The 27,561-nt window shown below is 38.5% G+C and overlaps 1 protein-coding gene across 1 annotated transcript in view; it reads right to left on the bottom strand.

Annotated features, from left to right (window-relative positions):
* Window positions 1-6,424: 6,424 nt before the first annotated feature.
* Window positions 6,425-27,561, bottom strand: part of LOC103597646 (formin-2-like) — a 28,296-nt gene continuing 7,159 nt past the window's right edge. Inside the window, exons 2-5 of the mRNA XM_008581518.1 lie at window positions 10,369-10,387; window positions 9,030-9,038; window positions 8,743-8,752; window positions 6,425-6,642 (exon numbers count right to left, since the gene is read on the bottom strand). Of these exons, the coding sequence (XP_008579740.1) occupies window positions 6,425-6,642; window positions 8,743-8,752; window positions 9,030-9,038; window positions 10,369-10,387 (256 nt within the window). The remainder of the gene's footprint in view (window positions 6,643-8,742; window positions 8,753-9,029; window positions 9,039-10,368; window positions 10,388-27,561) is intronic.

The raw sequence follows: 27,561 nt of genomic DNA, 5'->3' as shown, positions 1-27,561 counted from the left end.
CACCTCTGTGTCCCTAGTAACAGGGAGGGCGGAGGGTTGCTGAAAAAAAAAAATCTAAGTCGCAATTAAATATCAAGAACCCAGTGTAAACTAGAAGTCAGCAGTCTTCCAGAAGAGTAAGGAATTCCACTAAATGGTAAGAATGAGTTTGTATGAGTCTGATTCTGTTGCTTATAATAAAATACATGAAATTGGATATTTAATAAAGAAAACAAAGTTTATTGCTTACAGTTTCATAGTCTAAGAAGTTCAAAGTCCAGGGAACACATCTGGTGAGGGTCTCCGTGGTGGTGACAGTGACCCAGGCATCTCACATGGCAGAAAATGGTGGAGGAGAGAGAAACTCTCATGCACTCTTATTTTAATCTCCTCAAAAGCATGCCCCTTACCACCATTATTAATTCATTCACTACAGCATGGTCCTGCAATCTAATCAGCTCTTCAAAGCCCAATCTTTCAGTTACCATAATATACCATAAAAGGATTTCCCACCCTCAGCAATTACAGTGTGAATTAAACCTCAATGTGGGGGGGGGGGCTGGAGGGGACAGCATCCAATCTACAGGAGAGTGGAAAACTCAAAGATATTGAGAATATTGTGGGAAGCGGAAGCTCATGTTTATTCCCTCCCCCCCAAAAGAGAGGCTGTCAAAAATTCTGTGCTACATGGGAGCTCCACATAAAAAAAGGAATAAACCAAATGTGAACACAAAAGCCATTTGAACTTATCTGAGGCACATCCTTGTTTGAGTGGCCTGGGGCCTGTGATGTTGGGATACTGGGATGTTGAGAAGGAAGCAAAATCAGAGCACACTTCCTGCCTCTGAAGTATAGTATTTATATGATGTCCATATGTTTTCCCACTTTGAGAATGAACCTATGGATCAAACATTAACCTTAAATGTACACCCTAAAAATAAAAGTGCATCTGGTGGAAGATGGGAGGTAGACAGGGCTCAGAGGGTGGGGAGGTGAAGGCTGAGGCCTAATTTTACACGGGGGCGGGGCCGGGGGGAACAGCAAAGCAAGAGATAATTATCTGAAGTTGATGGAACAACAGCAAAATATTGAAAGCATATGTTTTAAAGTTCAAAGAAGAATTACTAAAGAGAAACTAGACATAGCAATATTAACTATATTGAAAGGAACAGGGAGGAAGAGGAAAGGGGTATAAGTGAGCTAAATCCTCACCTGTGATGGCCAGAAGGCAAAAGGAATGGGGACAATGGCATCAGCAAATGTAAAATACCCCAAGTCAACACCAGCTGAGAAAGAGCAGGGAGAGCCACCCTGGAAGGACAGGGCTGCAAGTGGGAAGACTGGAGGTGAGGACAGAGTCTGCTGCTTCTCAGCAGGCTATCTGCTCCTTAACCACATAAAGAAAGAAATGTAGGAACTTTAAGGTCTTAAAATTGAAAAACAAAATAAGTAAAACTGAGAAAAGGGATTTCAGTTTTAATCTACTTTTGTCACCCTCATCATGAATTGATGCAACCTGACTACCTGGCTAATGGAACAGATGTAAAACATGGCTACAAAATGAATTTTGGTAAGTAAAATGTTAGATTCTACTACAGATTTCTATACAGATGTCAGAGAGACATCTGAAAGGAAAAAAAATGTCATCTATAATAATTTTAAAAGCTGATCTCTACTACAGATTTCTATACATATGTCAGAGAGACATCTGAAAGGAAAAAAAATGTCATCTATAATAATTTTAAAAGCTGATCTGAAAATTAAGTATTATTTAATACCACCTTTAAAATAAAAACTTTCTAGGAGTTAATACCATAAACCATAGTGTTTCAAAAATAAACATACAGCAAAATGTGTGGGTATGTATGCGTGTATGTGTATGTATATGTGTGTATGTGTATGCGTGTATATATATGTGCATATATGTGTATGTGTACATGAATGTACATGCGTAAATGTAAATGTGTGTATATGTAAATGTGTGTATATGTATATGTGTGTATATGTATGTGTGAATGTGTGTGTGTGTGTGTGTGCGCGCGCGCGCACAACTCTTAGGGCTGAAAGATGTGTCACAGCTCTTACTGCCTGTCAGCAAAAGGTTTGTGTGGGCTTGAATAAATAACATCTAAGTATTCTTCCTGCTCTGAAAAAAATGAACTCAAATACAAATAATCATTTCTGTGTGTTCACTTAAGTCTTCTTTCTGGCTACTGGTGACGATGAGTAGAGAACATTTCATTAGCTTTCTGGTAGTGGCTGTTGTTTTCATTAATGATTTGTTTCTTTTTTTCCTTTTTGGCTTGAATGTTCATGTCTTCCTCATCTATAATTCTAGCTTTACTCACATGCTCATCCAAATCTATGGCCATCTACACACATACCAAGGAGCCCTTGCCCATCTGGTAAGCATGGGGATCACCACATATTTAGCAAAGTCAGCAGATTTGCCAAATTCAAAGGAGTCCAGCATCCAAAAACATGCACACAAAAATATTCCACTAGACAGACATTTGAGATCAGCTCATGAAGGATTAAGTAGATGTAACCATATACACCTGCAAAAATGCTTGGGACAAGTAAACATGCTTATTTTTTTGTGATGTAAATAGATAATGTGATATTGACATAGTTATGATTAAAGAAATCCTAGAAGAGCTTGTTAATGGATAATCAACAACTAGGTAAGATAAGTGGTTGTCTACAAAACAGCTGCTGAAGAATATGACCCAGTAAAAAGACTTTGTTATGAATAAAGGCATTCAGAGGAGAAGGAGTCTTATGAGAACCATTTACCAGAGTTGCTCTTACAAAATGACCTCCATGCACACCTAAGTGGCAATGATCCTGGGCCCATGGTTGGCAACAGCCTGAGGACAGGTGTGCCTCAGGCACAGCAGAATGGCAGTGGCCTGAAACTTCAAATTATCAGGAGTGCCATAGTAATGAAGGTTTTGCTATTTCTGAGGATCCAGATACTATGGTAGAAAGAGATGACTAGAACAGGTTCTAAAAGAAAAAAAACAATCTTTCCTCAGACCATAAAAAAAACACCATGATTTACACAATCCAACAATATCATCTACAATGCAGCTAGCAGTAGTATTAACGGCGCTGGGGGCGCTGAGGCTGCAGGTTTGGATCCTATATAGGGATGGCCGGTGCGCTCACTGGCTGAGCACGGTGCGGGCGACACCAAGCCAAGGGTTATCCCCTTACCGGTCACAAAAAAATAAAAAAATAAAAAAAAATAAAAAAGCCAATACCAATACTTTTGATGGCTAAAATAATTTGGGCCGGCTGTTTAGCTCATTTGGTTAGAGCATAGTGTTATAACACTTTCCCCTGACCCTGATCTGTGAGAAGCTAGCCTTCTTCCTGGAATTACGGACAGTAGGCCTACTTTTGAGAGAATTTTTTAAAAATATGTGTCTTAGTGTAGTCATGTTGTCATGACCAAGGCCAAGGTTTTAGATCCCATACCTGTGAGCCACCAAAAAAAAAAACCAACATATATATATAATTTTAAGTATCATGGCTATAATTTTGATCAGCTAATAAAGTTGATATCATTCCATTCAGCAAAAGGCAAAAGGTAATGCTTTTCAAGTAATAAGCTAGATACTAGTTTTTTAATAGTTTGAATTTTATTGAAGCAAAGTATATAATAAGCACCAGTTCTATGCTTACAATATTATCCTCTTAAAATGGGGATAGGATATACGTTCTGGGAGAACGGGGAGGTTTTTTTCTTTTTTTGGTGGCTGGCTGGATGGCCTTGGTAGGAATTTATTACACTTGCTCACTAACATGTCTCCAAGCCTAAAACATTACCTGGCATGTAGCATGTATTTGGCAAAAAATTGTAAATGAATTAACATGATCATTCAAAGCCATTTTTGTGTTTTAAAGTTCTTGAAACCTTAATCAAGTTAAAATGTGTGAGAAAATGTTGTCCTTTCATATTTTCTTAACATTTTATAAGGAATAATGTTAGGCCCTAAAAAAATGGATAAAATAATATGGGATTAAAATCAGAAGGGTTGACTGAAGTAGGCTAATCCATAAACTGCATCAGTAAGATCCCCAAGTCAAAAATCCTGACTGCTCAAATTACATGTGTAAATGGAGAAGAGAAGGGAAAGGAGGAAGGGATTATAGGATGCTGTTAGGGAAGGGAACAAAGTCACAAAGTTGGCAGTGGGAAGATTGCCAGGTATGAGCTTATTCCCACACTGTGTTCTGTTTTGAAGGGCAACTGTCCTCTAGAGAACTGTTAGTTAGAAATGCTCCCAACAGCTGTTTTCTGGAAATCAACAGGTACTAATCAGAAACTTCTCTTCCCATAAATAAGAACATTCCGTCCCATCCCCCATTAATACCACAACCTGACCCCCTTTGAAGAAAAGCCTTGACTATGCTTCCAGTAAGTGCATGGTTCTGTCACTGAACCACTCTGTACACATATGAACAACGTTTCTTCACGAAAGTACCTTTAACTTTTTGTTTGTTTTGTGTTCAGTTTGGTGAGGGGTGTAGACAGGTAGTACAGAGCCAATGAATAAAGTTAGGAGAAAATGCAATTACATCAAGTGGGGGGAAAGAAATTCCCCATTCTACTTCACTTACTATTAAGAGATTTTATTTGCTTGTGTTTGATTTTCACTCTCCATGCCACACCCAGGTGCCCTCCCAAATAGCACGGCTACGAAGAGGTACTAGTGTAACACAAAGATGGAGCAAGGTAAGATATAAGAAGGAACCAGGTTAGTTGATTAAGAAAAGAGAGAGAGAGAGAGAGAGAGAGAGAGGAATAGGGTTACCCTATTCTTTTCAGTTATTCCAATTCCACATTTACTGAGAGACCAGACTGTTTACTTATAGGCTTAACCAGAGGACTTTTCACTCTCCATGCCACACCCAGGTGCCCTCCCAAATAGCACGGCTACGAAGAGGTACTAGTGTAACACAAAGGTGGAGCGAGGTAAGATATAAGGAACCAGGTTAGTTGATTAAGAAAAGAGAGAGAGAGAGAGAGAGAGGAATAGGGTTACCCTATTCTTTTCGGTTATTCCAATTCCACATTTACTGAGAGACCAGACTGTTTACTTATAGGCTTAACCAGAGGAAAATGCCATTACTGTGGGAATAGTTTTAATCAAAAAGCGAGCATTAGACATGGCTAGTGTCTACCTTTGTTCTATATCAATTATAATTCCAACTTGCCAAATTGATATATCTTTGGAACACAGCTCTATAACACATAACCCACCATAGTCCCCAGGTTCTATCTCTACAATATCATAGACCTCTCCGAGAGGAAAAGAGAGAAAGAGTTAAAATTATCTAGTTCTTCCCATAGGAGAAGAGATCTACCTGGCAGTGATTAGTTGCCATGCCATTAAAAAAAAAAAAAAACTACAGCAGGAAAAGAAATTTAAGAAAAAAAAATCTTAAAAAGGAAACTTCGCAAGTCACAGCACAACCTGGGGGATTTTCTTTCAGATAGGAAGTATCAAGACAATCTCAGAATATTTTATGCAACTTATTTTCCTAAAACACAAAGGAGATCAAGGCCACAGGCTGTAATGGGTAAAGAAGAGGATGAAGAGAAACAGGCAAATATAGGCACTTTATTATTGACTATCACACTTTGACCTCGGTCAGAGTTCATTTTCACTGTCTTTCAAAACCCATCATTTCATTCTTTGAATAATAGCACATTTACTGAAGAAGGCTGATAAGAAAGGAGGGTGTGGTTGGCAGCAATGGAACAAATGTGATTAACCCAGATGGATGTGAACCCCTTACTCTCAAATACTCACAAATCCTGGGCTCTGCACAATGAGCCAACCAGACCTTCAATTTTTTCATGAGAAATTCACAGATGAGAATTCTTATATGTCTGGGTTTTAGATGCATGCTCATCACAACCAATATCATACATGAACCACATACCTGAGAAAGGTTAGTAATACTCTGGCTTGAAAATGATAATCCAGCTGTGCTGATATTTGTTAGGAATTATAAATACACCTTTTGAGTTACTTGGGGGAGAAGGCAGACAATGCTTCTACATAAGTGAGTTAGGAACGCACTGCAGTAGCATTCTAGGGCCCATGGAAACCTGTGGCCCAGCGGGAGCAATAACCATGCCCTATGGAGCTGCTCCTGAAGGAATGTCTGTACCAGCCAAGTCAGAAATACTGACGTTGAGCCACTTTTAAATCATCACTGATTAGAGCAGGCTAAAAAACGGCTTGAGTGGCCATCTGGGGGTTTTTTTGTTTTTTTTTTAAAGGAGGTTTGGCAAATATGCTTAATGCCCTAGTCAAAAAGAAAAGCATAGAAACATATACTGAGCTGTTGTTGGCTGAGGGGAGGAAGGCTAGTATCACATGTTGTTTTTAAATTATAGGGTAATTGGACAGACGCATTACGGTTGCTATTTCAATTGCAATCCACCTTGCAGAGAGAAGAGAATTCTCCTACTTACATCAAAGGGTGCTGAACTTGACTGGGCATTCTGATTACACGGTTCCCTGAAGCAGTCACTAAAAGGAAGTAGAAGGCCCATCGCAATGATCCGTGAGCAAAACTTCTCTGCTTCTTCTGGAGGCCCGTTCTCCTGCTGGCTGAACAGCTTCTCCAACAGAGTTCGCCCTGTGGGTGAAGCACAGTCATTAGGAGGATCACCTGGCTCAGAACTCTCCCAGAGGAGAGAGGCTGGTACACACAGCCAGCGAGCAACCCGTTTCCAAGGCTGCTGCTGTGCGCAGAAAGGAGACTCTCAACCTCAGAGGAGACTCTGTAGTCTGAGGCCAGAGGCACCACACAGGAAAGGGCAGATCTGATTTGTTCTCCCATCTCCCCAAATACCTCCTGCCTCAAAAGGGAATGGGCCATTCATCTTCCATCTAAGAAGTCCCCCCCTTTTAGATTTAATTAGTAATCCTCCTTCCTCTTTGTTTACTCTGCTTCCTTCTCTAAGGAAGGAGTTAGTAACCCAGCACGCCACCAGTTGGGCTCAGAAATGTCGGTGACTTAATTTCAGTCTCAGGAGTAACAATGGGGAGGGAATGCAGATACAGGGAGGGCCAAAGGCACCAACCATGAGAAGGGAAGAGATGGCCTGCAAAGAAAGTCACCCTGAAAAGGCAAGTGATAGAAACTCAAAGTTTTCTCAGATGCTCCTCAGAAACATAACTCTAGGGTAGGTCCAAAATTAAGTTTTTTATTATTTCCCTAAAAGAGACAAGAAAAGAGAGGCACAATGAGAAGACACTGGCTGAGAACCCTAGAGGACCTGGGCCCACCTAGCCCAGGGGTCCACACTCCTGGCTGTACCTCAGCATCTCCTGGGGAGAACAGACTTGCTGCAAACAGTGCCCAGCATCAGGATCGCACTGGCCACCAGCTGATTCTCATGTTACCAGAGTCCAGACCCACAGGTCCAGTCCCTAATCTATATCTGACATGACTAGCTCTCCAGAAACCTTCAGAAACTTATGTAGCTCATTTCTACGTTCATAAACTATAGCAGAGGAAACAGAGTCTCTAGCATCTCTTCCAGGCCCCTGCTGTTCTTCACTTCTTGTCCTGCTGTTGCCCCTCTGCTAATAGCAGATTCATTCTTCAAAATTAGATCAAAATACCTTGTCCAGAAAAGTCCTTAATGATCACTTCCACTTTCTTTTGGAACCCTTCATAGTTCCTTTGTGCAATTAATTATCTTAATTAATTTATTAGCTGTGCAATCATGTGCCTAATGTCTACCTCTCTCCCTAAAATGTAAACTCTTTGATGGCCAGCATATAATATGACAAACCTGGCCACCAGCACATAAAAAGCATCAATAAATATTATTAGGATTTCTGAATAAATACATTGTTGTGATTCTGTGACTCATTCATTTACAACACAGTCAGAACTCAAAATGAAATATCTATGTACCATCACACACTTTCTGGAAAGGGCCAAATAGTAAATGTTTTAGGCTTTGTGGGCCACATAAGGTCTCTGTTGCATATTTTTCACTGGAGCCTTGGATTGAGTGTCCCCCCCAAAGCTTGACCCACACTGTGACAGTGTAAAAAGGGTAGGAAGTCCTATTATGGTAATAGGGGCCTTAGAGAACAGATTAATAATGGCAGTCGTGGGTATGGTTCTGAGGGCTTTAAAAGGAGAGCACATGAGAAGTTCCATCTCTCTGCTCTGCCATTTTCTACCACGTGAGACCCCTATGTTGCTGTAAAGCCACCGCCAAAGAAGGCCCTCACCATATGTGTTCCCTGGACTCTGGACTCCCCAGCCTCCAATGTAAGCAATGAATTTTGTTTTCTTATAAATTACCCAGTTCCAGGTATTTTGTTATAAGCAACAGAAATGGACTCATACAATTGATTTGGTTTTATTTTGAACAACTTTGAAAATGTAAAAATAATTCTTAACTTGGGTTGTGCAAAACCAGGCTAGGTCTATACTTCAGCTATAACAACTAAATTTCAAACACATAAATAGCTAATTCTATCAGGACACTAGTCATGCAATTTTCATGCCTCTTCCTATTTCTGTCTGTAAAAAAAAAAAAAAGTCCCCAAATCTGCCTTTGATATTCAGAGTGACAAAGCAGGACAAAAGAGGCCTCTCTATTTTCTCCATTCCTTCAGGCTATTCGAGAACATTATTTGGTCTTCTAGGACATTTTTATGAGGGGAAATAAAGGATTTTTTACTCCTACAGAGCTTAAAATTGTCTAAATACCAGGAAATACCTAAATTTCCTTAACACCTAGGAAACCACATCCCTCTATTCTCAAGTCATTAATTTTCATAACAGTATAGCCATTGCATTCCTCTTATAGAGTGGGTAAAACCAGCCCTAAAATTAGTTAGTTCTTTCCTACGCCTCAGATACTAAGCAAAACAAAAAATAAGGGAAACAGGATCATGCATGTGTGTGTGAGCATGTGGCAGAAATGTGTATGTGCATATCAAGCCAAAAATTATCAGAGGGGTTATGGAACAATGAGGAAAATAGGGAAGTATGACCTGCTGGAACTCCAGGTCTGTAATGAACAAATACCCCTAAATCCCTACCCCAAGGTTTCTCTACCACAATCCTACCTTGGGGCTGGATAATTCTGTAGTGGGGGGACAGGAAAGGTTGTCCTGTGCATTTAGCAGCATCCCTGGCCACTTCCAGTACATACTAGTAGCTCAACTCTCAGTTGTAACAGCCAAAAATGTATCGACATTGCCAAATGTCCCCGGGGGCAGGGGGAGGGCAAAATACCTCTGGGTTGAGAACCCCTGCCCTAACCTCTCTCAAAAGGGAACTTCACCTCCTTGCAATAACAGTAACTGGCAGCCCCTTGAAGATCTCCCCGTATTAATCCGTTTCCGTGGCTCATAACAAAATACTTGGAACTGGGTAATTTATAAAGAAAGTGAAATTTATTGCTTACAGTTTCTGAGGCTGGGAAGTCCAAAGTATATCTGGGGGTGGTGACACTGACCCAGGGTCTCACATTGCAAGATGGTGGAAGCAGAGACAGCAGAGAGAGAGAAAGAGAGACAGATTCTCCCCTTCTTTTAAAGCCCTCAGAACCATGCCTCTGATCGCCATTTTTAATCCATTCACTACTGCACGGTCCTGCAATCCAATCACCTCTTCAAGGCTCCATAAAAGGATTTCCCACCCTCTTATCAGTCACAGTGGGGGCTAAGTTTCTAATACATAAAACTTGGGAGACACAATCAAGCTTCAATGAGTTTGGGGGGGACATAATTCAATCCACTGCACTCCCCATCCTGTATTCCTCTCAGATAGAGGTATTTCATGTGAAATCCCACATATTTGAGGGACAGGAAGTGGACGAGTAACTTCCTTGATCCCCAGGAACTGTCAAACAATTTATTCTCCTTCAAAACTATCAGCTCCTTTGAAAACTCCTGCCACTGGCTACACCACCTACTATGGCTCCTCCCTTCTGCCATCCACCGTGGCATCCACTTCTTGTCATTCCCTACCCCCACCATTCACTGAAGAGTTCACCTCCTGACGCACTGTTCTACTTTCCATCTCCACCTCTATCACCACTCCCAGTGATTCTGACATCCACTCCGAGAGCAAACCAACACTCAGGTAGATCCTTCACCCAAGATCTTGATTCCTTGCCTCCAGCAAGAATTCCCTCAATAGCAACCCATTCCCAAGTCACACACCCTCAAATTGATCATTATCAGAAACTGTACCACTTCCGGAAGATCAATTTCAAAGCTTACACTAAACCCTCCAGTGGCTTCCCATCACCCTCAGCATAAAGTCAAATGCCTCACCACAACTAAAGAGGCCCCTCCTGCTTCTCACTTTACCACTCTCCTCCACTCCGCTCGCGCCTGCTGGCCTTCTCCTCCTTGAACATGTTGAGTCCACTCTCACCTCTCACCTCAGAGCCTTTTGCACTAAAGCACTCTTCCCCTGGATCTCTGAACACTGCACTCAGTCACTGATCTCTGCTTAATAGTTGCTTCCACTAAGAGAACTTCCTGACCACATTTCCTAAAATAGCACGCCCGTCTCTCTTTTTTCCATTATTCACCTTATTCTTCAGAGAGCTTAGCCCTTGAATTTATGTGAATCTGTGGTCAGTCTCCTACCCATGGAATGTAAACTCCATTTCAGCAGACCCTGCTGTTTGTTTACCACCTTTACCCGGGCCCTTGAGGAGTGACTGACAAAGAGTGGATGATCAATTAATTGTTCAATCATCAATGAATCAATATGCATTTGGATATACAAATACTCGGACGGAACATCTAACTCTGACCACCGCCTTCTATTCTTTAAGCTCTTACCCTAGAACCCCTTCTAAAGCTTCATCCACCGCATGGACCTTGAATCAGAGTTCTTTCCACTGTTGCATGATCCATGACCTGCACCCCATCTCCCTTCCTTCCTTGCCAGATCACATTCCATGTTTCGCCATGGAATTAGAATCTTCAAACATTCCCTTGTCCCTCTCTCCCTCCATCACAGTTGTCTGGTAAGACCACTACTTGTTTCAGTCCAGCCATCCACTCTCTGTTTGCCTGCACCTGAGCACCTGAACGCTGTAAAAGAAAGACACATGAGTGCACGGCTCTACACATACCTCAACTAAGCCCAACACTGTTCTGCATTCTCATCTAGGCTTCGAATCTCCAGTACAATATTCATAGAATCTCCCCCCACCTAACCTGCTCTTTCCAATGGTGAGATGATCTTCTGAAGTAACTTACTGAGAAAATGGAAGAATCTGAGACAAACTGCTAATACTGAAAAACACCTGCACTTGTCTTCTCTGCCTTCTTCCTTGCCGTGGAAACAGACCCTGCTACAAACAAGAGCAAGTTCTTTCCCTTGTGTTCTGCACTGAATTCCTTGTTGCATGCTTGGGACCTCACTTCTTTAGCTATCCCTTTTCTCTGCTGAAACGTGAACACCTCCCTCTGTACTGCACATTCCCAGTATCACACAAACATGCTTTAAAAAACAAACCCTCCCTGAGTCCACATCACTCCCCACTCCCAGCTACTGTCCCATTTCTTGGCTTCCCTTCATACCAAAACTACCAACAGGAATTACTACTCTTGCTACCTCTACCTCCCCTCACTCCTGGCTCAGCCCACTGTTATCTGACTTCCATCCCCACAGTACAACAGAAACTGGTAGCCAACAAGGCGCCAGTGACATTTCCATCTTCGTCTTACTCAGATTCTTAATTGTTCAGAAAATTTTCACTGTTGACTCCCTCCTACTCCTTAAAGCACACTCCTGTCATCTTCATGATACCCCCTTTTCCAATTTTCTCTAATTTGCTGGCCATTTTCACTCAAGTCCCCTTTACTGGCTTTTCTACCCAACATGTCAATGTATGAGTGCTTCCTGGCTCATACTATGGCTTATTCTTTCAAGTCTTTCTCTATTCTCTCCCATAATCTCACTCAGTCTACAAATAACCATCTCCTTGAAACTGTGCAGGTCTTTGTGACTGCAGTGACTGACAGAGTATGGCAGAAGTGAATGCTCAGAGCAGCTACATGATAAGCCTGAAGACTACATCATAATGGCAGGAGGACTAGAGAAGAAGAGAATTCAAAGAACCACCAAACCAGCAGTGAGTCACCAACTTTTTTCCTCCTGTAGTCCTCAACCTGAACTCAAGGCAGCCTCAAACCTGCACTGACAGAGAAAGCTTTATGGAGAAATTTGATAATGTGTGTCAGTGACCTTTAAAAAACTTGTTCCTTTGAGCCAGAAATTCAACTTCAGAAAATCCATTCTAGGTAAATATCCAGAGGTATATTCAAAGAGTGATGCATCACTGGACTATTGTGAAGATTAAATGAGTTAATGAAAGAAAAGTGGTCAGCACAGCTCCTGGTCAACAATAAATGGATTATTAATGGGAAAAAAATTGAAAGAAGCTAAAATGTCTAACAATAAAGAGATAGCTAAAAAAGAAATGATGGCTTTATACACACGATGGCTATCTATACAGCTATTAAATAAAAATCATGCTATTACAGAAAGAATAATAGCCTGATGGATTTAAATATACTGAATATGTTAAAAGGAATAAGAAAAATAAAACACTAGATATCACTGGAAAATACTAGGGTACCAATCAAGAACTAATAGGAAATAATGAAGCATTTATCCTGCCTTTCCAGTATAAAATGTACTTCAGAGTAATAAAACATACCTAGCGAACAAAGAAAGGTCTTCAAAACAGAAAAATTCCAGCCAAAAATTGCAAAAGAAATGAAAGAATTAGAAAAACCACCATTTTGAATCCCTGTTGAAATAATGGGTACACTTAATGAATAGCAAGTGGATGAAAACCCCATTAGAGAAAAGGTCAATTGAAAAATTTACAAAGAAGGGATCAAGCTGTCATCCCCAAACCCATGGCTCATTCAGAGCTTCAATACTGTGCCTCTTAGAAACCCAGACACTGGGAGCCCCCCGATGTGAGAGAGTGTAACGTACACAGAACCACCCACTGAGTGTTCCTGCTGTCCCCCAACCCCTGGGCAAAAAGAGAGAGACTGAGCATGAATCAAATCACATCTTAAATTGCATCTAACTTCCATTCTAGGGTATCAGAGAGTTCTAAAAATGAACTAGTTACTGGATAATATTAAACCAATTCTATTTGCACTCAGTATAAATAGTGGCATTGTAACATATTTTAAAAATCTTTTTTTGAGATGCATACTGAACTATCTGATATTAAAATAACATGATATCTGGACTTTGTTTTAAATTATTTTACAAAAAAGTAGATGGCAGGGCACCCCCTGGGGAGAGGGCGAGAGGTAGATAAAACCACATTGGCATCCATAATATTGATTGTTGATGCTGAGTGATGGGACATCGGGCTTTGCTGTACCTCTATGTGTATGGATGTTCAAATTTTCATAATAAAATATCTTAAATCATGCCATTCAAAAGATTTAATGACATAGAAAAACGTGTCACAAATATATGAAAAAATCAAGATTGCCAAGCTAAACAAGATACGTTCCTGACTTTGCAAAAACAAGAGACATGAATTTGGTTTATTAAAAAGTCAAATCATTGCGGTGGAAACATGAAACGTTTTCATTTTTTCTAGGACCTGTAATCTGGCTGCACTATACTGAATTCCCTTACTGTGCAGGAAATATGATTTGGCCGGGTTGGGGAAATGGACAGAGACATGAACTTCTGAATTCTCTTCCTCCACTCCATGATTTAGGATTTAATCTGGACACACACACCTACTAAATAGGATGCCTTGACTCTAAACAGGAGAAAATGGGCTGGCCTGAAGCCTTCTAAACTCAATCATACTTCTTAACCCGTACAAAGTGGCTGGCTGGGTCAGGAACCAGAGTTCAAGGTTTCCCCAAACTCCTGATCCCCTCACTCTCCTCCTTCATCCAAGCACCTGTTCCCAGACTGAGAAATGTGGATCACACCAACGAATAAAAATAATTAGCCCTAGAATAGGAATTAGTTTAACTTCCCTGAGTGTTCTGCTATTCAAACCTTCATTTTACTCCATATTTTCATTCATTTATTAAATCAGTCATATTTACTGAGCTCTTACTCTTTGTAAAACAACTCTAAGTCAATTTGCCAAAAACCCATCTGGCAAGTTAACAATTCACAAACACTACCAGTGGGCAGCAGCCTTTTTGCAGGGGCGGCTGGTGGAGGTGCTTCCTGCTAGGAGATCAGCCCCCAGGGCCAAGACCACAGAGTCAGCCAGGGAGGCCCTGCAGGAGCACACACTGCCCAGGGTTATTATCAGGGAAACACAGATGGGATCACGTACAAAGGAAGAGCTGGGTTCCACCAATGCCTAAAAAACACTCTCGTAGCAGCTGCAGTGACACTAAAACTTGAGAAAATTCTCATAAGCTGATAAATTCATCTCCATAGCACAGATTGCTATAAACTTTATAAGTATATAAAAACTAGTTTCTGGTGAATTTAAAACTCTATAAAGACAAGGTCAGGCTCTCTCCTTTTCCTCCTCCCCTCCACCCATATAAAAGACCCAGTGGAAGAGGCAGTCTTTGTCCTTCAAACCCAGCCTGTAACCATCACTTTATAAACTAGAAAATGCAGGCCCAGGGATGTTAGGTATCTTGTCCAAAGTCATACTATCTTAACCTAGGAAAGGCCCGTCTCATTTATCAGGCACATTACATATTACATATCTAATGTGCAGCCTGAAGACATCTAGAAGAATACACCCATGGCTAATTCCTTCGTTTTTTTCAGAATAGAGAGCATTGCTTATTTTCTGCCCATTTTTTTCCACTGAAAATACATGGACTCTATCCCTCAACTTCAGGAAGTGTGTCAAGGTGGGGAAGCATGGTGTAGCAGAATGAGCTTAAGCTGGGAAGCCACTCCCTGGGCTCCAATCCCTGATGCTGCCCTTGTCCTGGCTATGGCCTTAGACGAGTTACTCAACTTCTCTTAAACCTGTTTCCTCATCTATAAACTAGAAATACTCATCCTCATTCCTTCCCAGGATTGTTGTGAGAAGTGGATGAAAATATTTTTTGTAACCAGCTTAACACAGTGCCCAGAAAATGTTACCCAATGTTATTATTATCAAGATACACTTCAGAGGCTCTATACTTGTAAATGTGATAAATAAAAATTTAGTTCAACTTCAAGAAAATCATAAGTCGGTTCTAAAAGCATTTCAAAAAGTATGCTAATAAGCAAGGTGATCACAGATTAAAATATTTTATTATTCAGTAGACTTTAACAATGAAGTAATATTTAAGACACTGCTTGCTAGAATTCCTAAACCCAGCTTTAATTATATTTATTAAATTCATGTTAAAAATAATATTCATTCAATGACAGTCAAGGAACTTGTTAATCAATAATGTTCGCCAATTACTTCTGCACTAATCCCCTCTTTTCCTTCCCATATATACTTCTATACCATAGTTAATAAAAACTAAAATGTGGAATCAGTTGACAGTCACACACTAGCTACAAATATTCCTCTTACCCTTGTAATCAAAAATCCCAAGGTGAGGTACACATGGAAATAGCAGATGGGAGAAAGTGGAGAGGGCTATTTACCATCACGACAAATGCAGCAATCCTCCTGTACAAGGAAGAAGTAAAGTCATCTGTCCCTGCACTAGAGCTCTACTGGGCCTGTGGCCACTGACACCATAAAATGTTGAAAATCTTTTATCTGGACAGAATTATATGATGTAAAAGACAGTCCACATGTATTGTCAACTTATGAAGTATGCAGAGCAAGGATTTATCAACACAATCTCAAAGAAACTCACTGCAGAATGAAAAGGTTCTAGAACCTGCCCAAGGTCACAAGGTGTGAAAGTGGCAATACCAAAACTGGACACATACTCTCTGCTCTCCTAATTTTTATTCCAGGGATCTTCCACTTCTGAGTCAGCCAGCAACTCTGGGAAAAGCTCTGACAAACATCCTGCATAAAGATATAAAAGAAACAGACCACGTGGTCTGCACCCTGCAGGGGCTAACAACCTAATAACAGTGACCAAAGCCCAAGAAGGAACATTTTAAAAGCAGTCTGTTTAGAACACACTGCTTTACTTAAACATCCTTAGTGGAACTGGGAGGGGGAAAGGCAGCAAAGACAAAAAAAAAAAAAAAAAAACCAAGCACTTAGGAGTCCATCATATGCCAACGAATGCAGTAGCCAACCAGATATTATAATCATGAAGAAAACATTCTCTCTGCCCTTAACTAAAAATAATCCAATGAGACAGTGTAGTGGCATACTCGTGTAGAAGAGACACAGAGCACAGTTCCTAACTGCTGATAACACAGAGCAGGGAGAGTCTCTGGCTCTTTCCCCGTTTGCCTGAGACAATAAAGTGTCCAAACAGGAGTAGAAACTTTCAATACAGAAACTTTCCCATGGAGTTAACAGGAGATTTCTCCCCCCACTATCTTTGATGATACATATAACTTTTCATTTTTTATTGGTCCCCCAAACTAATAAATTTTTGTCATTATTAGAATTAAATTACTCAGTGACAACCCACTGCTTTTAATCTTCAGTATTTAGAGCCAGAAGACATCTTAGAGATCATTTAGCTCAAACCCCTAATTTTGCCTGTAAAGAAATTAAAGCCCAAATATTTGACTAATACTTTTATGTCTAAGGTAACACATGGAGGAAGGCTAAGTGTGAGTTTTGTGCTGAGTTTTATGTCCTATAATAGCATTCACTTTTAATCATTTGTTTTAACTTATATATTAATAGCCTACAAATATGTCACTGATATTTTGTCCTTTCATGTATTTTATTTTATTTACTTATTTTTTTAAATTAACCTTTTATGAATGTAGATGCAAAAGTGTTAGCAAGTGGGATTCAACAATGTATAACAAAACTGCAATTGCATGGGATTTGTTCCAGGTGTGCAAACCTGGTTCAATATTTGAAAAAGAAGAAAAATCACATGATTACAGCAATCATTGCAGAAAAGGAACTTGACAACATCCAATATTTATTCATGATAAAAACTCTTAGCAAACTAGAAGTAGAAGGAATCTTTCTCCACTTGATTTAAAAACATCTACTAAAATACCTATAGTTAATATCATACTCCATGGTAAAACCCTGGAAGCTCCCTTCCCTAAGACTGGGAACAAGACAAGGTTGTTCTCTCTCACTACTCTTATTCAACATCTTACTGAAAGTGTAGCTCATACAATAAAGATGAACTAACTAATTGCTATATTTTGAAGGATACCAACATAGGTTTCTGTTTTTTCCAGGCCACTATATCTTATGCAAAATGAGAATTAAAACAGATGCCTCATCATGTTAAACTTAATCATATAGCACAGACATATCTAATAAACTTCCCCTGAAATCCCATATTATCGATTGAAATAACAGGAGGAAATAAACTTGTTAACAAGCAAATCTATAACTAGGCATTAATGATAATTGCTTAAATTTATAATGTCAGTGAATACACAGGTATCACCTATTACATACCTCACATACTAAAGGCCTATGCTGGCTAAATAAGAAGAAAACAGGTAAGGAGGCCCAATCATGATTAAATAGAAATCAACATGTCTAGTTGCAGATCCAAATTGCTACAAGTTTTACAGTAGAGGAAGACTGTTACATGGATAAATATCTAGGATGTCTCAGGAAAAGAAGACAAACATGAAGTGCAATGGCTAGAAAAATCATTGGCAAAATAAGTCACATGACACATGAGGATAACAAACCCTGTGCCCCACTTGCAGAGAAGATGACCTCAGCTCATGAAGGGATTCAGACACGAAGGAGGGCAAACTCTACTTCCTCTGCAGTGACAGGAACTCACCAAACCTGTGTCCATCTCTGATGCAGACACTCTTACAGGAAGATCTCTGCTGTCTGAGTCCTCAACAGTAAGTGCCTATAATGTGTCCTCATCTTGTTCTGAAGAATGTGTCAGCTCTACGTTGTAAAATGAGACACACAGTTGATGCAGTTATGTTAGCTGACACTGAGAAGACTGAGAAGGGTAGGGAAAAATGTGTTTCACACCAAATATAGCAAATATGTCACACTGACACAGAGCATTCCAAAAGTGACTCTGGTATAGAAAGTTCTCTGATTATAGTCACTACACAGTCTACTGAAATTTATATAAATTTAAAGTCCAATTTTTGCTTCCATCAAGCATTTTGTTCTGGGGAAGAGAGAAAAAGAAACTAAGTAACTTTAATTACCAAGGGCTGAAAATAAAAATAAATAAATAAATAAATAAATGTAATCTAATAAATTTAATAAAATTGGCCAAGGAATATCACAGAACATAGATGACAATGACTACTAACCACTTTTCAGGACCTATGTCATATTATGGATTTTGCGGGTATTTTTTTATAAAACAAGGTTGGCCATTTAGCTTACCTGATACAGCCTGGTGTTGACAACACCAAGGTGAAGACTTCAGATACCCATACAGGCCGGCCACCAAAACAAAAATAAATTAAAATAAAATAAAATATAAAATAAAATAAAATAAAATAAAATTATTAAAATAAAATAAAATAGAAGATCATAAGATGAATCAAGTTTCAAAGGCAAAAAATATAGAAATGTCAGAAGGAAAATACTTTTTGAAAAAAAACTTAATCTACTAAGTTAAATACATAAAAGTGAATCTAATAAAATGGCAGCTTCTAATGCACCCCTGCTGAAGAGTTTTACACATTTAAAGCAGTCTCAAATAAGAGGAATGTGTCACACAGACCAAAGCTACTGCTCTCACTTCTCAAGTCAAAAACTGTTGACTCTTCCAGTTGGAAAAAATGTTAGGAGTCATCAAGATCAATCTCTCCAGGGCTGTGACTACCCCACTAGATCTTCATCCAGTCTCTGCTTTAACATCTCCAGTGACTGTAAAATTGCTACTCTTAAGACCACCCATTCCATAGATAGACATTCTATAAGGAACAGCCTCTCTTATGTTGACTTGAATCATACAAACTGCTAGCATATCCAGCTCCTCCATGCTGAACAAATTCAATTTTCTGATTTAATATAAATCTCAGGTTTCAAATTTGTTCCTCTAGTCAATGGGGAGCCATTAAAAAATTTTGACATAAGCATTTAAAATCCTCCTAGAAAAGAAGGGATGAGTATTTTTAAAAATATTTTGAGGGCTGGCCGGTTGGCTCAGTTGGTTAGAGTGCAGCCTTGTAACACCAAGATCAAGGGTTTGGATCTCTATACCAGTCAGAAGCCAAAAAAATAAAATAAAATAAAATAAAGAAATACGTTTCGTAGTATATTTTAATAGGATTTAGTGACAAGGGTTTGGATCTCTATACCAGTCAGAAGCCAAAAAAATAAAATAAAATAAAATAAAATAAAGAAATACGTTTCGTAGTATATTTTAATAGGATTTAGTGACCAATTGGAGATCAGAAGGAAGAAGAGTGGGGTAGCTTGGCTAAGTTGCACAATTCCCAGATTTCTGGGTTAAGAAACTGGGTAACGAGTTGCATGGATGGTATTACCGTCTGCCAGGAAGCCACCAAATATGTAAGGAAGTAGGTTGGGTTTGGAGAAAAGATAAGTTCAGTTTGGAGCTATTTTTATAACCATATGATAGATTTTTTAAAGATAACATGAAATTTGCATCTGGAATTCACAAGAAAGAGCTAAGCAAGAAATATGAATTCGGAATTATCACGGGAAGGATTCCTCAAGTTGGATGTTAAGATGGACTACACACAAAACCTGGAGGGGAAAGCAGCATTTAATTAATAAGGTTTAGGTGGAAGAAGAAAACCATACAAAAGTGTTTAAAAGGCAGCCCAAAAGGTACAGGGCAAACTAGGGAGAAGCACAAGTATTTAAAGGATACTCAGGGATGGGCATTTTTCTGATATGATAAAAAATATTATGCAGTTGTTTAAATGATGCTTTTGAATATTTTAAATAATTAGAGAGATTTTTATTAATGTTGAATGCAAAACAAAACCTACTAAATTAAAATGTTAAAAATATTTCTGAATTTTGAGATGATGGCCCCCAAAGAAAGCATGGAAGAAACATCCACAAAAACTACTCACATACAAGCCAAAAAGAAAGCCACAGTAATTTCAAAAGAATCTACACAATGTATACTATGTTCTATGATTACGTTTCGATTATTTTGCTGAAAAAAATAAAAGCACTGCCTTTAAAAATCCCATATGACTATTACCTATAGATATGACTAAATAAACAGTCATAGGCTTAAAAAACAGTCATAAGAGAAATCATACACTACTCAAAAATGAAAGACACTGAAAACATTTCTTTATCCCAACAATAATCAGATAGAAATAAAAAAAAGATACCATTCCCATTAGCAATAAAACATATGAAGCATCCAGAAACTAGCTTAGCAGAAAAAATGCAAACCCTATGTAGAGAAAAGTCTAAACTCTATTAAAAGGATATAAAATATGACCTGAATAAATGAAGAGGTCTTTCACATTCTTGGATAAGATGATCTTATACAAGTAACAGTAGTCTTCAATATAATCCACAAATTTAATAAAATCTCAAACACCATCAGAATTTTCTTTATGAAGCTCAATTACCTATTTAAATTTATATGAAAGACTATAAGGTCCACATTAATGGACCAAGTCAACTTTGAAAAAGGGAATACTTCTCTTGGAGATAATCAGACATATTGCAAAGTTGCATTTATATGAACCATATGCTACTGGCTGAAGACAGAAAAACACACAAAGGAAAGAACAGAAAACTCAGAAACAGACTTTACATATGGGAATTATATAAGGGTGGTATCAAAACTAATTAGTAAAAGACTATTTAGTAGATAATCTTAGGAAAACTGGCTTAATATATGAAGAAAAATAAAACTAGAAACCTACATTACACCATACATTCAAGAGGACTCTAGAGCAAGACTTAAATGTAAAGCATGAAATGACAAAGTTAATAGAAGACTACAGAGGAGAGAATTTTTTAAAAGTAAGAGGAAATGAGACAAACATAACACAAACCATAGATTAAAGATAGATTTGATTACACCAAAATTAAGTATTCCTCTTCAACCAAGGACATTACAAATTTAAAAGAAGGATAAATATTAGGAGAAGTTACTTGCAATATCTAAAACTGATTCTACATGTCAAGATTCAGTGATTACATAGAACTGAACACACTCCACATTATTTAAATAGGAAGAGATTTACTATAGGGTATTATTTGGTTTACAGAATCTTGGAAGGCCTGCATAAAAAGGTTCTAGAATCTTTTTAGAAACTACTCACCACCACACATCCAGGCCAGCAACACAGCCAGCCTGATGCCTAGGATCCTGAGAGATGGGGGCCAGGACTGCCATGCCCCTGCCTACAACCAGATCCTAGAATGTACTTATTAACTACATGTATTTCTTTGGGTTTGTGACTTATCTGCTCATGTCCTTCACCAAATTTCAGCTTAGGTTTTTCTAATTCATTTTGAAGAGTTCTTTTTGCAATAAGGATATTAATCTTTGTGTGTTTAAAAAAATAAAAGGAAAGACTAGAATAATGGTTACCAGAGGCTGGGGGTGGGGGGGAGTGGGGGAAGATAAGGAGTGAGCTAATGGGGACAAAACTATGCTATCTGCCCTAAGTGAATCATTGTGCAAGATATGTCTGTATCAAAACAACACAGTTTCCCATGAAAATAAATTTTAAAAAATGAATGAATCGAAGGAAGGAAGGAGGGAGGGAGGGAAGGAGGGAAGGAGGGAAGAGAAAGAAAGAAAGAAAGAGAGAAAGAAGGAAAGAAAGAAAGAAAGAAAGAAAGAAAGAAAGAAAGAAAGAAAGAAAGAAAGAAAGAAAGAAAGAAAGAGAGAGAGAGAGAAAGAAAGAGAGAGAGAGAGAGAAAGAAAGAAAGAGAGAGAGAGAGAGAGAGAAAGAAAGAAAGAAAGAAAGAGAGAGAGAGAGAAAGAAAGAAAGAAAGAAAAGAGAGAAAGAGAGAAAGAGAGAAAGAGAGAGAGAGAGAGAAAGAGAGAAAGAGAGAGAGAGAGAGAAAGAAAAAGAAAGAAAGAAAGAAAGAAAGAAAGAAAGAAAGAAAGAAAGAAAGAAAGAAAGAAAGAAAGAAAGAAAGAAAGAAAGAATCCCAAAGCAGATGATAGTGAAAATGATATGCGAATTTAGGGTCAAATAGGCTCCTTACAGAAATAATCCAAGTCAGAGTTTAAATTCTTCTAGCATCACTTTTCCACTTATATCACATTTTCAGTCCGAACATCTCTCCACCTAAATCATTGCAATTATTATTCAACCCTTTATGCCTGCCTCCAAAATATTGGGTCCAACAGTCAACGCACTTGTAGATTTTTCTAAAAATAGAGTACAGGCATTTCAGACACTATATCCTAATATAAACTGTCATTATACTACCCAAACATTTTACACTTTCAAAGCTGTTTAACCAAAATAGCACCAAAAGGACAGTAAGATATAACTGGCCTGTGAAAGAACATTTTGGTTAGCTGCAAAATGTAACACCCCCCATAGAGAGTTCACATAACTTAACCTCTCCAAACAGGCAAGTGTTGGTCTAAAGATAAAAGAGGGACCAATTTTCTGTAAATATATAGGTTAAAAAATGAGTTGCAGGTCGGCGGGTTAGCTCAGTTGGTTAGAGTGCAGTATTATAACACCAAGGTTACGGGTTCAAATCCCCATACCAGCCACTGTCAGAAAAAAAAAATATGAGTTGCAAAAAATTATCCTTATTGTTATCTCTTTTCCTTTATTATTCTTTTAAAAGATAAGACTTGTATCTTAGTAATGAAGAGACCCATTGCTTACAAAACTCTCCAGAGAGTATTCCAACACATTTATTTGGGATCTTGAAATAGTGCTATTCTAGTTCATTTGCCTCTTAATGGGCTTAAACAAGCTGCACAAATGTTGAAATAAAATCTAGAGAATGCAACCAGAGACACCACATTGCACAACTCTAGGGAAACACTGACCACATACAATAAAAGGTAAATAGTGCCCCCTGGTGTTGTACAGCCCAGCAGGACTTTCATCCTTGGAAATACTAAGAATCAATAAGTACACAGAAACTCACCCCCAAAATTTATGACTTTTTTCCCAAGGCAGCTATGTTTAAAAAAAAAAAGGCAATAGATTGAGGTCTACAACTCAAGGTATTTGTATAAACTAAACATACACAGAAATACTATATACTTTACAAAAATACATACAGTTTCAAGGATATTAAACACATAAAAGGAGTTCTCCGTGTTCACAAAAGGGGGTCAGAGTGGGAAATGAAAATATAGGGAATACGACAGGACAAAATGAAGAGTTCTGTATGAACTAATAATGGGGTGTGTCATGGACTTAGGAATATGATTAAATGGATTCCTGAAGACCAGGGAGAGTGTCAATAATACCTAACACTACCAGGGAGAACAAGAGACATATGAAGAATGGCTGAAGCATTTAGGACATGGTGAGGAATAGCAGAGACTAAACAATGAGAGGACAAAACTGCACAGCATTAAATATTAACATACACTGAAGTATAGATATAATATCTACTGCCTGGTGGAGACTGGCCTAGAGAAGAGCCAGGCTGTAGGCAGGAGAATATGGAAGAGGATGTTGACAGCAGTTGATACCAGGAAGGGTAGAGGCAATGGAACAGAAATTAGAAGACATACTAAAGAGAAAATAGAAAGATTAATTGGAACTGAAGTATAAGAAGGATGGAACAATCAAGGAATTCAGCAAGGCTGGACAGCAATGCCTTGATGGGGAGACCCAGGAGGACAGTGTCTAGAGGAAGAGAAAATAGTAAGTGTAGTTTTAGAGGCAGTGAATCTCCTACACCTGTGATAGCCAAGTGAGATGTGTCCCATCCCCAGGAGGCAGGAACTACACGTACAATACGTAACTGAACTTGGCAATGAAGCCAAGAGGATACCTGCAAAAGGAAATTAAGGGCTCAACTTTAGGGGTCTAGCCTAAAGCTACACTTAAAGCCACATACCCAACCCTTATTATCCCAAAGCAGATGATAGTGAAAATGATATGCGAATTTAGGGTCAAATAGGCTCCTTACAGAAATAATCCAAGTCAGAGTTTAAATTCTTCTAGCATCACTTTTCCACTTATATCACATTTTCAGTCCGAACATCTCTCCACCTAAATCATTGCAATTATTATTCAACCCTTTATGCCTGCCTCCAAAATATTGGGTCCAACAGTCAACGCACTTGTAGATTTTTCTAAAAATAGAGTACAGGCATTTCAGACACTATATCCTAATATAAACTGTCATTATACTACCCAAACATTTTACACTTTCAAAGCTGTTTAACCAAAATAGCACCAAAAGGACAGTAAGATATAACTGGCCTGTGAAAGAACATTTTGGTTAGCTGCAAAATGTAACACCCCCCATAGAGAGTTCACATAACTTAACCTCTCCAAACAGGCAAGTGTTGGTCTAAAGATAAAAGAGGGACCAATTTTCTGTAAATATATAGGTTAAAAAATGAGTTGCAGGTCGGCGGGTTAGCTCAGTTGGTTAGAGTGCAGTATTATAACACCAAGGTTACGGGTTCAAATCCCCATACCAGCCACTGTCAGAAAAAAAAAATATGAGTTGCAAAAAATTATCCTTATTGTTATCTCTTTTCCTTTATTATTCTTTTAAAAGATAAGACTTGTATCTTAGTAATGAAGAGACCCATTGCTTACAAAACTCTCCAGAGAGTATTCCAACACATTTATTTGGGATCTTGAAATAGTGCTATTCTAGTTCATTTGCCTCTTAATGGGCTTAAACAAGCTGCACTTGTTTAAGGCCAATAAAAAAGAAAAAATAATAATAAGTAAAAAACCTAGAAGCTCCCAAAACCTTTTATCCTTTTGGTCTCTAAGAAATTTTTAATGTCAGTACACATGGAATACCACAGACTTGTAAAAATTACCTGAGTAAGCACATATAATAGTAGGGAAAACTGAAAACATAACAAAAACCAGTATTCAAGTATGAGAGTATTTCAAAAAGTTCATGGTAAGATTCATATTACCTTTTAATTCTATTTTTCCATGAACTTTTTGAAGTACTCGCATACATTGAAGTAAGTGAATTAATACTAGTGCTTTTACTGAGCAGTTTGAACTATAGCAAAAAATGCAAAGTCTATAATCCATCCAAGAGTAGATGATAGACAATGGAGAAATTGAATGTCAGTATATTTTGTACCAATATTAGACTCCACACCCTCTAAATTTGGGGGTCACACATTGTACAGCACAGCTTTCTCTTTCATATATCTTCCTAAGACAGGATTAATCACCATACACAACCACTACCTCAGTATTCAAAAACATAAAGTCCTATGTTTACATTGGATAATTGTAGTCCAAACAATCCAAATGTCCTTCAGCATGAGTCAAAAATTGATCAAGACTATCAAAGTCAAAACATCACTGCTCTCACCACCAACTATTAGAGTTACCCAAAACCTTTTCACCCCATCATATAAATGGATCCTCCAGCATAGGGATTTTCTTCAGCTCTAACAATAAAGAAAAGTTCTAAATGTGCAGAGTTGACACTATAAGGCAAAACGGCACTTGCTGGAACCATCCTCCTATAGAATCAGAGTTGAAAAGGACTGGGAGGAGGCAGCTTCCCAGCAAGACCGCATTCACTTTTGCAACTTGGAAAACCAGGGCATTAAGAGGTAAGAAATTATTGCCCTGTGTCTAACAGAACACCAGCGGCAAAACTGAAAAGGGCAGTAGACTGAAAGACATCTCAGCCTGAACTCTTGCCATAGTGCTGTTACTGGCTTACTAATAAACGTTCTTTCCCCTCCTGTGTACATAAAGCAATCATTTAAATGACACAGAACTACCTTCCATACATGTCCACTGTATCAACTAACACCACAAAGAATCTCTCTGCATGAAGCAAAGAGACCCAACTGAATAGTGTTTAAGCTTTTTTAAGCATAATTTCAAAACATCATAAAGGCTTGATTTTCTCAAGAAATTATTCCATTCCTTCTGAAAATGAGAGGCTATTTTCAGCCAATTGCAGCTTTAGTGTAACAGATAATAAAACTTTCAGTGGGCCCATTTTGTGTTGAAGCCTGACTGGATCACAGGAGAGTGGCAGCAATTTTCGGATCCAATCAAAACTTTCAAGCACATCTTCATAAAGGAGGAAGGCTTTCTAGTGTGGCGGGCATCTTCTTATAGGAGCCTGACTGGATCACAGGAGAGTGGCAGCAATTTTCGGATCCAATCAACACTTTCAAGCACATCTTCATAAAGGAGGAAGGCTTTCTAGTGTGGCGGGCATCTTCTTATAGCATCCAGTAAATGTTATTATTTGTTCTTATCATTTCCACGTTATATTTACCTTGCTTTAGTACCATTCCAAATTGATTAGAAATCATATTTTCCATATATTTATATTTTTAATATTTAAAAACCCTTAGAAAGTTGTCACAGTCACTAAAATTATATCCAGTAACTATCAAGTCACAGGCAGTACTTATTTGCTTCTTCCTAATGATCTTTTAATGCTAAATTTCATTAACATTGGATTATTACAAAAGCAGGAATGAACAGATGAATAAAATTTTATCTATTCCTTTTACCTCTTCTCTCATTACAAATAAAATCTATATTTGGAAGCTGAGAGTTACTGTACTATCATTACTATTGAAAATTAAACTACAGAAACAAGAATAGATGTTCTCTCAACACAAGTTCTATCAAAGTATCCTTCTATCCCCACCACTGATTCAATTATACCTCAATGAAAGTAATTAATTTCAACCGACCAAAAAGGTTAGCAATTTCCCAGCTTAAACTTAACTCTTTTTAGTTGTCAATAGGAAGCCTGGATACCTAACTTGCTTATATCACCCCCAACATAAAAAAATAAAAATAAAAATAAATTGGTGAACCAGTATTCATCAAGACCTCAATATATTTAGTGCTTATTACACTGACTGGCACACAGGAAGGCACAGAATAGATATTTGTGGAAGGATTAATGGAAGAGTAGATGATGGATGGATGGACTCAGGTGAGCAGGCAAGAAGGAAGGAAAAGCAGAAGGAGGCATGAAAGAAGACCAAAAGAATCCTCAAATCCAAAAACATATATAATATGATACGGAGAGTGAGTGCAGAGACAATGACACGACAGCAGTTAGATCTAGCTGGAAAGACACGAAGAGGAAATAGGAATTCAATCAGCCTTTTTCAGCTGCTAAATCAAGTGTTCCAAGAGGGTAAAACTTCAAGAAAAAGGAGCAGGCTTGAGAAAAGCATGTTCATGGAACAGTAAGCAGATTAGTTTGTCTACAGCAGAGTTTATGAAGGGAATCGTAGGAGGATAAGGCTGCAAAGTCAGGCGGTTGTGGCCAGATGCCGTGCAGAACAAAAACACTGAGGGTGTGGGCTGCGCCCCCTCTTCCCTGCCCCTCCTTTAGAA

The sequence above is a fragment of the Galeopterus variegatus genome, unplaced genomic scaffold (genome assembly GCF_000696425.1).
Source record: "Galeopterus variegatus unplaced genomic scaffold, G_variegatus-3.0.2 Scaffold2375, whole genome shotgun sequence".
Lineage (NCBI taxonomy): Eukaryota > Metazoa > Chordata > Mammalia > Dermoptera > Cynocephalidae > Galeopterus > Galeopterus variegatus.
Note: the sequence above shows the minus strand (reverse complement) of the source record. Positions and strands in the feature narration are given on the sequence as shown.